The following is a 14,528-nucleotide window of genomic DNA, read 5'->3' as shown; positions in this document are numbered from 1 at the left end:
CAGCTCCAGGGTTTTGGCCTCCCCAAGCAGCCAAAAAAAAAAAAAAAAAAAAAAAGCCGCGATCGCGATCTGCGGCAGCAATTCGGCGGGAGGTCCTTCGCTCCGAGCGGGAGTGAGGGACCATCCGCCGAATTGCCGCTGAACAGCTGGACCTGCCGCCCCTCTCCGGAGTGGCCGCCCCAAGCACCTGCTTGCCAGGCTGCTGCCTGCAGCCGGCCCTGAGTGTATCTGCCAGAATGGAATAAATGGGTTTTCAGGTTGCCCAATGCATCTCTACTTAAAATACATCCAGTCTTCTGTGCAATGGTTTGTGGCTAAATATTTACAGGCATTGTGACAGCTGTCTACCACCTATCTGCTCTCTGAATCGTGAAAAATCACAGAAAAATCTACTAGAGTGGGAAGGAAGACATCACAGAATGGCCAAATCATAACTAAAGTTTCCATTTGAAGCATAGTAAGCAGTGTGTGACTTTTCACACCTGCAATGTTTTGATGACAACTCTGTTCTCTTCAAGCTATACACTTTTAACCCAGTTATTCATGGAAAGAAAAAATGACATTTAAAAAAAAAAAACCTTTAAAAATGGTTTAAAAGAGAGCAAACCCCCCTTATTGTCAGTCTCTGAGGCAGGGATGAGATGGTTGAGAAGGAAACAGAATCAGTGGGAATTGCATCTGAACTCCCAGAAAAGGTGCTTTGATACTTCTGAAACACAAAGCTTCATTTAGTTATTCTCTTTTTGCTTAAAAGCTCAACTCCATCAACTCAACTGGAAGTTTACCCAACTATTTACCATATTCTGGCAGTATCTATGCTAATCTTTTGGGGGAAAATTTTCCATTCTCACATTACCAGTAGTGCAGTTCCAAATGTGACAGCACCCGTGGGAGCACCAGAATGGACAGAGTACAAACCTTTACCATCCTGACATCTTACCCTGTTCTGTGAAGTAGGAGGAGACAATGGAATTTCTCATCACCGTTCTCAGTTTCCTGCTCTCCAAGCCCTCATGCTGCAAACACCTAAGCACATACTTAACTTTTTTTTGTCCGTAGTCACATTGACTTCAGTGGAATTAGTCATGTGTTTTAGTTAAGCATGCACTGAAGTGTTTGCAGAATCCAGGCCCAACACATTAATGTTTAAATGTGTACATTTTCAGGAACATCCAGAAGTCTTGACACACTAAATCTAATCTTCCATACAATAATATTGTTAGTTGAAAGCCTTTTGTCCTGGCCTGATTACATACCCGAGTTTGTTGTAACCTTCCTCCCCTGAGGAATAACTTAAATTATATCTGAAATTAAAATCAATAGGTACTCAGATAGCATGCTGATGTGTGCAGTATAAGGTATTAGCAGGCTGACCTGATCCTATGCAAAATGTCTGATCACTAGCTGGAATGCATTAGACAGTGGGTACAGGGATGTTATATATATGAGAGAGACATTTTACAATATGCAGTAACATTCATGCTAACTAATTTTGGTGGTCTGCCCAGAAATAAGACTGTGCTTCATGAAACTCTAAACATGAGAGGCTTATAAAGACTGGTCAGTTATTCAAAACTTAATTTACATTTTCTATAAATAGTACCTCTCCACTTAAACTAGACCCATTTTATACATGCATGTGCACACATGCAAGTGAAACAGGATTTTCTTTGGGCACTTCAAAGACATGTACATAAAATGGTATTCGAAGTTTACCTCTCTGTCTTTATTATGCATACCTATTATTTCATCACATCAGCTAGAAGTCAGTAATTTGTTTATAACATGAAGATGATAATGCCACATAGCATTAATTTTGCTAAATATAATAGCATACACTTAAAAAACCCTTGTCATGACAGTGGAGTTACTTTCTGTTATTTAAATATGTTTGTTAGATTTATAACTTGTGCCCTTTAGTATCAAATGCAAAGGGAGATTTATTATGGTGGGGAAAAATAAATAGGAATATTGATCTCTAAAGGCTCAATCTTACCATCCTTTCTCAAGCAAAAGACCCATTGGACTCAATAGACTTGATTTCAATTATAGTCTTTAGTAAGAACTGTAGCAAAGTGTTCCCTATTTGTCTTTTGACAGATCCATAATTTGTGTTTGTTATGTAAAGCGATCATCCAAAGATCCAGCATTATCCACTTTCCTTAATTCCTTATCTCTTAGGAATTTAAAAGAATATACTTTACAAGAAATGGCCTTTCATCTGGCCAGGGACTGGACTAATTGAGACTAGGAATACTGAGTTGATTGCACAGAAAGAATCAGTGGAATCTAAATCTGAATTCTACTTGAATGTCTTAAAATTAAAAATCATGGCTGGATTCCATAGAATAGTATGAAACAAATGTCAGTGTATTTATTTTTGTTAGACTGATACAGTACCAAGTACATGTTTACTACTTCCCCATGACACTTCCCTTTGTATTTAATCCTTTTTTTTTTGTATTCACACCATAGTTTGGAGGTCTGGATGAAGGAGATGCAGGGTGTTTCCTGAGGATTAATATCAGATGGGAGAAATCTCAGCTAGTAACTAATCCCCAGGAAGTAGCCTGAGCTGAGTTCATAATTCATTATCAGCTGGAAAATGGAAACAAGTAAATACAAAAATAGGTGTATGTTTTTTCTTAATGGTTAATACAGTTTAAAGTGGTATGTGCAGAGCATGTCTAGACATTTAGCCACCTGTACACTAGCAAGTCAGATTGCTCCAATAAGCTCAACATTCCATTTTGTTTACAGAATAAAATACTGTGCCAACTCCCCTCGCTCTTGCTCTGTGCTGGACACAGGTGTGGGTAAATGTCCTGATGTTGGGAGCCTCCACCTATTCCTTTTCAGGGTCAGGCTTGGATTTTCTACACCCATGAATGACATAGTTGGGTCAACCTAACTTTTTAGTGTCGACAGTTACAGTGGATTTTTCCTCGTAAGTAACAACAAATAAAATATTGAATAATAATTCATGATGACCTTTAACTGGTGCACCACTGGCGGGGTAAACCAACTGACTTAAATTAAGTTGTGCCTACGACTGCAGTGGAATTAGTCCAGCATTATAGGGTGGTGTGACACAACCATATGATAAGATGATTCTGTGTTCCAAAGGAAATTAAGTTTTTATTTCAACATACTGTACAGGGACAGCTAGATCTGAACATATGTCTTTGGAAGTTCATTGGGAGAAAAAGCAGTCTTCCGAGACAGCTAGGTCAGAGAAAAACCTCAGACTTCCTTTGCTACACAAAGCATGGAGGGGAATGTGAGGGGATACTTTGTAGCAGATGTGTAATGTCAGTGCTAGGCATTGATACTTGTGATCACCTCTAGGTAATTATAATGAACCCATCCACATAACATCTGAGCATAACCCTTCTTGTTAATCACATGTGGCATCTGGGCTGCTGGGAATGCTGGTGCTTCCCTAGCATTTTAGCACAAAGGCCTGGATAGTTTCAATCAGGAAGGGAAAGCTTTTAAAGGTTCTGCATGAAGGAGCACGAAGGAAATACACAGCAGCACCGTGACTTATAGCTTTATGCCTTTCAGTCAGAAAGAAAGAGGGGGCCACATACTGCACTGAAGATGTCCTCTGTTGTCCACAACAAAAAGATGACTGGCAAGTGGATGAAAACCTAGCAGCACACTCCTATATCCATTTGCTTTCTGAAAATTGCATATATTGGGGCAAATTTTGCTGTCACTGCCCCTGTTGTAAATTGGGAACATCTTCATGGAAATCAGATGAATTACCCTGGTGTAAAACTGGTGTGAATAAGACCAGAATCAGGCCTTCTACTTCCAAATTGTATGAAAGCCTCCAAGAGTGGAATTCAGGGAGTCAACAGACCTGATTTTCCCCTCATACTGACTTCAGTGAATGTACTCCAGGATTACACTGCTGTGAGATCAATATTCATTTCTTCAGTGCAGAATCAGAATATTTCTTAAATACATTCCATTCCATTGTTAACTGAATGAATGTTAACACCATACTAGCATCCACACACTAGCATATTATTGTTATTATTATTACCTCAGTAGCACCTAGTAGTCCCAACTGAGATCCGGGGCCTATTGTGCTGGGTGCATTACACACACACACTAGGAAATAAGCTCTTCAGAGAAAGGGCTACAATCTAAGTAAAAAGCTAGACATTCTCATGTAGCCCAGCTCATTTGGCCTGGTTTCCAGAAGTAATCTTGGCATAGAGCAGTACTTCTGAGAATGATGTGACCATGCTGGAGCATTGGCATTTGTGGCACATACTGTCATTTCCCAAAACTTCTGCCAAAGGCTGTTTTACCAAGAATGGTCACTCTCCCTGACTAGGTTAAGATGTGGGTTATAATACCTATGCCAACCCCAGCTGTAGACCCATCTATATCTGAAAGGTCTTCAGACCTTGGAGGAATGACATTCTTTGTGCAAATAGAGAATCAAATGTTAATGTTGGAGAATGCAGCGAAGAAAAAAAAGCAGAAGGTATTAGCTGTATTAAACATCTCCACCAAGAAATTATGTTTGTGAACAGAATTAACCACTGATGGAATTAATTACTTTACATATGTTGTTTTTACTAAGATTCTGTAAAAAAGCAAACATCAAATTATTGTACAGCATCAGAGAGGCGAAAATAAACAGCGGAAAGATATTGTCAGTCAGCCTAAAGTTACCTCTTTCAGTTAGTTCCCAAGATGTGACAGATGTGAGATAAATTATGGGACCCATTATCTTAGGAAAGCTCAATCTTCCTCTTGACCATGATGATAATTTCTACCATACGTTACAGCTTAAACAGGACATCACCACCCAACACTTCGTAATTACCTTTCTGGCACTTAAAACAAACAATAGAAAAACATATGTTTTACCGTATTTAAGAGCCCATGTAAGAGTGGCCAAGTTTCCTACTAGCATCAAAGCAAGGCTCAAATTGAATTTCCAAACAACTTCTAAGGTCAGCACAAATATAAATTCCTGGTGGAAGGACATGTTCAGAAAAAAAATGTGTGAAGGAGCCAAGTCCTGATTTTTTGTTGTTTGCATGTTAGGCTACGTTATTCAGAATGTCAACATGGAACAGGAGTGAGCATGATTTATATGGCACCCTAACAAAAAAATATATCATTGAGGGGTTACAAGAGGAGTATCAAAGAAAATTACTTAGACATCTCAAAGTCCCAGATATTAAGAATGCACTTCAAGAACATTTCAAATACATATGGTGGCTCTATCATCACACTGTAAAAATTCTAACAATATAGGTGCCTATAATTCCTGCTCCATCGCCTATAGAGTGCACTCCCAACCCCTACTCAGCCAGCAGTTAATAATTTTCAGCTGGCAGGCCTCTATGTATTCTGAAGAGCCAGTTAGTATAAAAATCTCTTAGGTCCCTAGATATTTGTAACCTTGACAAGCGCATTCTTGGCTTTTTTGTCCATCCAGATAAACTTGGAGAAGGCGCCATCCAAACTTTTAATATCTCACTGTGGGATGAGGAGAGGAAGCAGCTGCAGTGGGGTATAAGAGGTGTGGCAAAATGGACATTTTTATAGGGTCGATCCTGCCAAATATAGAAAGAGTGGGAGATCTTTCCACCTCACAAGATCTTTTTTGCACAGAGCTAATCAAAGGAGCAACGTTGCAATTCTTCAAGCTAGCTAAGGTTACCGGAATAAACAGTTCAAATCTGTAATGCTTCTATTTGCCAATGTAAACGGAAAATCCCACCTAGTCAGATTAAATTCCACTGAGGAGGGCTTATTTTTTGCTAGTTAACCTTAAGTCCCAATATCTGCCCAAAATCCATCAATCACTTACAAAATACCCAGAATCAGTGTTTCTTGGTAGGTGATGAGGAAAACAGTTTGTTGAATAAAGAAGGGCTTTATGCTCCCTTGTCTGAGTTCTACATAATGAAAGTCTCTAGTCTGTCAGTTTATGAAGTGGTGCCAGTAGTTCCATGAGTAGATAAATAGGAATGTCAAAAGAGGTGCCTTTTTAATGTTTAATTCTACAGGAAAGGTAGGCGAACAATGCATTATTATATAAATGGGGGCAGTATATGTACAGTATCTAGCACAGTGGGGCTGTCATCCTGATTCGTGCTTTTTTTGGTGTTACTGCAATACAAATAATAAACAATAATAGAAAATCCCCATTACAGAGGTGCCCTCCAAACAAAGGTCACCTCACTCCATAGTCAAAAATGGCTATTTATTCTTGGTTAAAATTGTTTTCAGCATCTGAGTGGGGGATCCTGCAGTCCTTGCTCAGGCCAAACAACCTTTCCAAACAAAGTCAGTGGTTGATTTGCTGGAGTATGGACCACCTTAACATAGTTAATCAATATCAGTCTGATATACCGTATTGTCGAATCTTGTCTGGAAGTCAACTGCTCATTCCAAACTTCCACTTATTTAGCAATGTTCACATATGCTATAAAATTTGAGTCTATGGGTAAGTCTGTGTGGTGAGCAGCAGCCCATGTCAGCGAGTCTCCGAGCCCAGGGCTTGTGGGGATCATGCTATGGCACTACAAATAGCTGAATTACGACTTGGGATGGAGCCTGGGCTCTGAAGCTTAGGGACGGGGTTGGCCTGCATTCCTCTGGATTGTTCATTTTATTTAAAATAATACCTTAAAATAAAATAAAATCTAGTGATACTTTTATGTTTGTCTAGAGTAAAATAATTACAGAAGACCATTGCTACAGTAATTCCATAGTTTCTTTTTTCTGTAGAAGGAAATGCTCCTGGAAACCTAAAATATATCTAATGGGTAATTTAATACATAATTTTGACTTGAGTAATTATTTACCTCTTAAACAAAAGTTTATGGTAAATCTTCAAATGACGAATTTACTTTTGCTATAGAAATTGGGAGTGGAGTTACTGGTTATAATTCATTCACAATGGGAGATCTTGTGTTAAAAAATTCCAGTGCTTCAGTGGAGCTCAAAGGTTCCAACTGCTAGCCATGGACAGATTTTTACATATGTGCGGCAACCAATTGACTTCAGTGGGGTTCTGGAAAGGCAGAGTGGTCTGCGTGTGCCAATCAGCTTATGATGGGATTTGGCCCAAAGTTCAAGGATTGTTCAGCCAATGTTTCTGTTAAAGCTAGCTTTAACAAAATCGTGCAAACATGTTGGGGAAGAGGTAGGACCATGGGAGTCCTCCCACCTAATCCCATGTCTCTCAGTAGAGTTGGCCAGGACCAAAAGGAAGCACAAACTGTACTTTTTTTTTTTTTTGAGGTTGGCATAGAAGCTACATTCCGTAGGAGTTCCAGCTGGAGAGGTGATTGCTCTGTACTGCACCTTTGGAAAGTGATGACTTAACATTACAGTTGAGTTCTAAGAAAAGTGACACATTTTGTCAGTCTAAAAATCAGAACAAAAACTGAAACAACACATTTCTGAAACTTTGTTTTAAGTATCTTTGGAGATTCACTCATGGATTCTTGTGGCTATATATGGAGGAAAAGGGCTATTTGTTATGCTACGTACTTATAAAATGTAGCATCCATTTAGATGGTCATTTGTATTCTTTGGGCCTGGTCCAGTTGAAAATAGCTGCAGCTTTCTGAGCCACGCCAGCTGTAAAAGACCGGATGTTGGCTCTGCGGACAATTTACTATCAAAGATATAAGATTGGCCTGCTTTGGAAGTCAAGAAAATTCCTCCAGTTTTGAAGGAATGAGCTGTGGAGATGGTTAAACTGAATGGAAATTAGACTTCTTCCTTCGTGGCCTACGCGAAGGCTTCCGAAGCTATGGAGCCTAAGAGGTCTGCAAAGTTGTCAAGTTTCTTGGAGTTTTCCTCCTTTAATACTAAACTGTAGTCATAGAGCAAAGTGAGCATATTCCTCCAAGAACCATGAGTTCTGATTCCCCATTGCCTTGGATTTATGAGTCATTTGCACCTGTGCTAACTGGCTGTGAAATACTAGCAAACCGGAATTCTCCACTTACACCTGTAGGAGTGCTTTATTGTACACTTACTCCATACAGGTGTAACTGTCTGCACAAGACAAATCAGTGCCATGTTGTCTAAAATGACTCTGTCCCACCAACAGATTTTCCATATTATGTGTAAGCAATTTTGACTTAGTATGAACAATAGTAACTTCAGAAAGCCAAACTTGCAACTTCAACTAATGTAACAAATCCTGATATAGTGTAGTGACTGTACTGTACAGACAGAAGTACAGTATGCGAACTGCATTGTGACAGGCCATGATGAAAATGCATGATGGCAGGGAGAGCTGTTTTGTGGCAACACCCACAGCCAACATCCCCAAGATTGCAAACAACAAAAAAGGAACTCAATGTAAAACCCACACCACAACGTCTGCCTGTGAATGCAAACAATAGCGCATGAACTGCCCCATTCTGTTCAGTGTGGGTAATGCTGAAGTCTAACTAGGACATTTTAAAAAGTCAAGATTAACTATTTCACTGATGATCATTTTAGCAAAGCTATGAAATTAATTGTTGACGATCATTGCTGGATGAAGTGGCACTTATCAGGGTGGAGTGCAGCAGGGCAGATGGTTGCTGTCAAGGATTGCTGGCATTGGGAATGAAGTAGTCAAATCACTGCCAACCTCTGAAATGTTAAGTCCCCTCCACCCCTGCCCAAACGTAGGAGGGAAGGATCAGAATGCATCACCTTTCCAGTACCCAAAGCTGCCTTTGAGTAATAAAAACCAAAACCAACTCCCACACTTTCCTGGGAGCTAAAAGTCCCACCTGTCCATTATCCAACTACCAAAACCTCCAACTTTTTCTCAACAGTTGCTGCTATGCACTTCTGAATATTCAGTACAAAAATCTAAAGTGTAAAATAAACTGAATTAACCATCAAAATAAATACATTGAAGGAATACAGAGAGGGCTAACGACAGGAGAAAGGATTATACTATGTAAGTCTGGGGTTCTTGCTATGTAAGTTAGGTATAATGCTTCACACAGAATTTGGGGCTCTGAGAGATGTGCATTTGTGTTGTATGTGTACAAGAAATGATGAGGCAGTGTGGCATAATGGTTTTATTGGTATGCATTTGGGATGGGTGCGTTATTCATGACTCTCAAAGCCATTCACAAGTTATGAAGGTCATCTCAAACAAATGCCAGTAAAACCTCACTTATCATGTAGTGTGTATACATCACATATTTTGCAGAAACCTGTTTTTAAAATGTTTAACTTCTTTATATTGTGACTACTTTCCATGTCCCTGCACCAGTAAAGCCTTAGCTACCATGAGTCTAACTGTGCAAGACTTTGAGGGAAAGGAAAAATCCTAACTAACATATAGACAGATTCAGAATAGCTTTTCTATACATAAAAATGCCCCAACTTTAAAATCCAATATTGTGGCACCTAGCAGGGTTGGGCATCCCAGTGAGAAGCTAGCTTTTTTTTTTTAAAGAAAAAGTTGCTATGTGCTGGAGACATATGGATGGGCTGAGTGCAGGTAAGGCAGTCATACAGTTTAATCACAGGCAGAGTCACATACTATTTTTCTGCCAAGTTCATTTTTTAAAGAAAAGACCATCAGTTAGACTTTTCTGTGTCAACACAGACTGCTCAAGTCCCAGTTCAGCCATCCATCCTGATTAAGCAAAGCATTTAAGCATGTGCTTAAGACCTATTGATGTCAATAGAACTTAGGCACCTGCTTAAAGTTAAGCATATACTGAAATGCTTTGCTGAATTGGGGTGGTCTTAAGCATATGTTCAAATGCTTTGCTGAACTGGGGCCTAAAAGCCATGCCAATTTCACATCACGTGATCCTATTGAAGTTGTGTGGGTGGAAGACAGCAGAGAATTTGGCCCTTATAGTAGGTAAAACTCTGGCCTGTCACAAGTATTTGCTATTAACAAATAGTGCCTACACCACTGAAACAATAAATCAATTTCCAGCCCCTCATATTGCATCCTGCCTCCTGATTACTGTAGAGTATTCCTTAAACTAAATCAGCCATATCAAAACATTTCTCTTTGGTGTCTGCTCCCAAGGAGATGCTCAATACATGGTCATATGGTCCTCAACCTATTTAAGCAACAGCTTAATCATCAGTCTGGGAGACGTAAATGCTAAACAACTTGTCAACTAATGGAAAGGCTTTCATGCCAATGAGCAGATGTGCCTAATAGACGGGCCCATAATTGCTGATTTAGAAATAGTTACTAATGCTGTAATGGCTGCTGTAACATAGACTTCATTTCCCTTCATTCCCTATATATATATACACACTACACATTAAATTGTGCTATATACACTATATACAATGTGTGTGTTGTATATTATATATGTTATTTTCAGTTATATTATATATAGAGAAAGATAGAGAGGGAAAAAGTACACACAAAATATCTTCTCTTATATTTTTAAGCACCTGTTCCCGGGTGGTACTAATTACCCTCAACTCCCTCTAAAGTCACCAGGAGTTGAGGGCACCTCACAGGAATACTCAGCAACCGATAGGATCAAGCTTCACAATAATAGGTATTAATAATTATATTTGGGCACGCTGCAGTTAATAGGCTATTTCAAACATACAGACTGAATGCTGTAGCTTTGAATTACTGTAGTTCTATCCAGTTTCCCCCTTCCCTCCCACCGCCAAGGTTTACTTCAGGTTGCTCTGACTGCCCACATCCTCCTCCTTCCTTTTCAGTATACCTAGTATGACATTTCAAGCAAGACACTTAACACTTTCAAAGGTGCTGTATGTTTGAAAAGCATTGGCTTCCATGAATTATGATGAAATGACACTCAAAATTCTTCACACTTCCTGCCTAGTACTAAAATGCAGCTGGATCATGTATCAGTACCTATTTTCCTCCCATTATTTATTGTTCACAAAATCCAAAGGAAGTTCAGATTTCAGATATCCGAATTTGATCTCTAGAGGAAATAGCATGTGAAAACCCCGTCTCATATTATTATTAGCACATGAGCATTAAAGGCCTGATCTATAACCTGTTGAAGGACTATTTAGAAAAGCTGGATGAGCACAAGTCCATGGGGCCGGATGCGCTGCGTCCGAGGGTGCTAAAGGAGTTGGCGGATGTGATTGCAAAGCCATTGGCCATTATCTTTGAAAACTCATGGCGATCAGGGGAAGTCCCGGATGACTGGAAAAAGGCTAATGTAGTGCCCATCTTTTAAAAAGGGAAGAAGGAGGATCTGGGGAATTACAGGCCAGTCAGCCTCACCTCAGTCCCCGGAAAAATCATGGAGCAGGTCCTCAAGGAATCAATTTTGAAGCACTTAGAGGAAAGGAATTTGATAAGGAACAGTCAGCATGGATTTACCAAGGGCAAGTCATGCCTGACTAACCTAATTGCCTTCTATGACGAGATAACTGGCTTTGTGGATGAGGGGAAAGAAGTGGACATGTTATTCCTTGACTTTAGCAAAGTTTTTGATATGGTCTCCCACGGTATTCTTGCCGGCAAGTTGAAGTATGGACTGGATAAATGGATTATAAGGTGGATAGAAAGCTGGCTCGGGCTGAATGGGTAGTGATCAATGGCTCCATGTCTAGTTGTCAGCCAGTATCAAGCAGAATGCCCCAAGGGTCGGTCCTGGGGCCAGTTTTGTTCAATATCTTCATTAATGATCTGGAGGATGGTGTGGACTGCACCCTCAGCAAGTTTGCAGATGACACGAAACTGGGAGGAGTGGTAGATATGCTGGAGGGTAGGGATAGGATACAGAGGGACCTAGACAAATTAGAGGATTGGGCCAAAAGAAATCTGATGAGGTTCAACAAGGCCAAGTGCAGAGTCCTGCACTTAGGACGGAAGAATGCCATGCACTGCTACAGACTAGGGACCGAATGGCTAGGCAACAGTTCTTCAGAAAAGGACCTAGGGGTATCGAGGGACGTGATCATTCCCCTCAATTCGACATTGGTGATGTCTCATCTGGAGTACTGTGTCCAGTTTTGGGCCCCACACTACAAGAAGGATGTGGAAAAATTAGAAAAAGTCCAGCAGAGGGCAACAAAAATGATTAGGGGGCTGGAGCACATGACTTATGAGGAGAGGCTGAGGGAACTGGGATTGTTTAGTCTGCAGAAGAGAAGAATGGGGATTTGATAGCTGCTTTCAACTACCTGGAAGGGGGTTCCAAAGAGGATGGATCTAGACTGTTCTCAGTGGTGGCAGATGACAGAACAAGGAGATTTAGGTTGGATATTAGGAAAAACTTTTTCACTGGGAGGGTGGTGAAGCACTGGAATGGGTTACCTAGGGAGGTGGTGGAATCTCCTTCCTTAGAGGTTTTTAAGGTCAGGCTTGACAAAGCCCTGGCTGAGATGATTTAGTTGGGGATTGGTCCTGCTTTGAGCAGGGAATTGGACTAGATGACCACCTGAGGTCCCTTCCAAATCTGATATTCTATGATTTTTTGAAGTCAATGGAAAGACTCTCATTGCCCTCACTGGGGTTTGGAGCAAGTCCTAAAGGCCTTTCAACAGTATATGTATTTTCTGTGTCTGAATGTCTTCAGTTATAAAGTGTTCTCTCATTTAGCAAAGCAAGTGAGATTAATGGCACTTCATGTAGTAAGTAGATTGAGAAAATTAAAATTAAAATGAATTGCAATTTTTTTTAGTTCTCTATCTCAATACACTTTGTTTTTAGCATATATATTTTACTATTTTTTACCAAATAAGAAAAATATTTCTACATTTGAAGTTATCTGGGTTAATCATTTAACACGGTAAATTTGCCTCAGAGACGCAGATTATTTATTATCATCATTAATGAAACATTTACACAGTAATTGCAGTTTTAAATAGTTACAAATCTGTGTTTTTTAAGCTGACTGCCTTAAATAGTAGAGATTTGGCACCAGATGTTAAACTCTCCTGTAAAGTGGAGCAAGTGATACATACTCACTCACAGGAGCATTGGGGATTAAATTCACCTCTGTAAAGAGGGCCAGCACCACTTAAACTGAATTTTGAGGGCTTACATAGGATATAAGTGGTGAATAGACTTTTTGCTGTCCCATTTGCTAGTGTTCACTAGTTATTGGGCCTAGTGCTCTCCCATGAAAGTCAACAGTCCAGATCAGAATTGGGCCAGATCTCACCCAGTTGAGAAGATTGAAGAAGAGGTGTAATTATATTGCCTCAATTGTACTTTAACTTCCACTTTCTTCCAGCTGCTTGGTGTTAAATTGCAGCTTCTTAGCTTCTTTTCACTGCTGGAACAGATATAAAGTAGGTATAAGGGAAATGAACTGAATAGACAGGGTAGGGGTAATTTACACGACTTTATACATCAACTCTGAATTTTGCCCTAAGGCAGATAAAGAGGGCAGCTTCAATTGGTTTAATTTGCACTTTCTTCCAGTCCTCTGTATGTGTATGTTACACCCATGTAGACGCCCTCAGAAAATATTTATTTTCTTAGTCTTACAGCCACTTACGAATTTACACCTCAACATAAACACAACCTCAGAATTTGGTCCTAATATGTTTGAAGGTATTTGTCTTTCCATTGTTTGCCCTTCACTTTCAGAATAAAATTCTAACATAGTCATAGAAATTAGAGAAAATAAAGAACCATTAGGGTTACCCCGTCTGTTTCCTGACTGTTCCCTACAGTACATTTACTAAAGGTTTGTCCAGTCAAGTTTTCGTTTCCCACAAGACAGGGCTTTCCACCACTTAGCTTAGATGTCACAGCTATTCAGACTTTCTTAATTTCATCATCTTATTCCTAGTTATACGTTCTCATACTTTCCTAAATAATTCTTCTCATATCTTGGTGTGAATAGGCTTCAAACGTTTGTAGAATTTTATGTGTATGTGCTCCCCTCTTTGCCTACTCCAAGTCATTGTTTAGCCAAGCAGTAGCTATTTGGCTCTTTTTTAATCTGTTTTCATAAATCAGTCTCTCCACCCTTCTTATCACTGATTGGTGAACGTCTGTAAACAGCTTCAAATTTCTTTGTTTTTCTGAAAACAAAGTGCCCCAATATGAATGCATTATCCCAAAGTCTGACAGAACAGAGCTATAATTTCTCTACTTAGTGACATGGTAGCCTATCTATGCTTTTTTTTTCTTAACTGCTACATCCTATGACAACCTTATCTCTAATTTGCTGTCTACTATCACTCCTAGGTCACTTTCAGCATTACTTCTTCCCATGTTTCTATGTTGTGAAGTGTTTTTCCCCAGAAGTTTTAGCTTGAGTTTTTCCAAATTCAGTTTCATTTATTTATATCCTGCACTTATCTCCAACCTCTAAATCTGTTTGAATTTTTCTGTTATTAATAGTTTTCCCAACACCTCCCACTCTTCTTTGATTCTTGTTAATGTGGCATTCTCTGGCTCTGCAAGAACATTATTGAAAATATGAAAGAAGACAGGATCTAACACTTTATGATACCCTATTAGACACCTGCTCCCAGCTTGATATATTGCTGTTTATTAATACCTTAGTTTATTTTATACTGCTTCTACTCATTTT

General features: G+C 39.5%; 1 protein-coding gene across 2 annotated transcripts in view; it reads left to right on the top strand.

Annotated features, from left to right (window-relative positions):
- Positions 1 to 14,528, top strand: part of MEOX2 (mesenchyme homeobox 2) — a 70,626-nt gene that overhangs the window by 51,667 nt on the left and 4,431 nt on the right. The window contains exon 3 of one of the 2 annotated variants that reach the window (XM_034760553.1): positions 2,476 to 2,615. The exons of the other annotated variant lie outside the window; for it this stretch is intronic. Coding sequence (XP_034616444.1) covers positions 2,476 to 2,574 — 99 coding nt within the window. The 3' untranslated portion in view covers positions 2,575 to 2,615. The remainder of the gene's footprint in view (positions 1 to 2,475; positions 2,616 to 14,528) is intronic. 2 annotated transcript variants of the gene reach the window in all.

This window comes from Trachemys scripta, chromosome 2 (assembly GCF_013100865.1).
Source record: "Trachemys scripta elegans isolate TJP31775 chromosome 2, CAS_Tse_1.0, whole genome shotgun sequence".
Taxonomy (NCBI): Eukaryota; Metazoa; Chordata; order Testudines; family Emydidae; genus Trachemys; species Trachemys scripta.
Note: the sequence above shows the minus strand (reverse complement) of the source record. Positions and strands in the feature narration are given on the sequence as shown.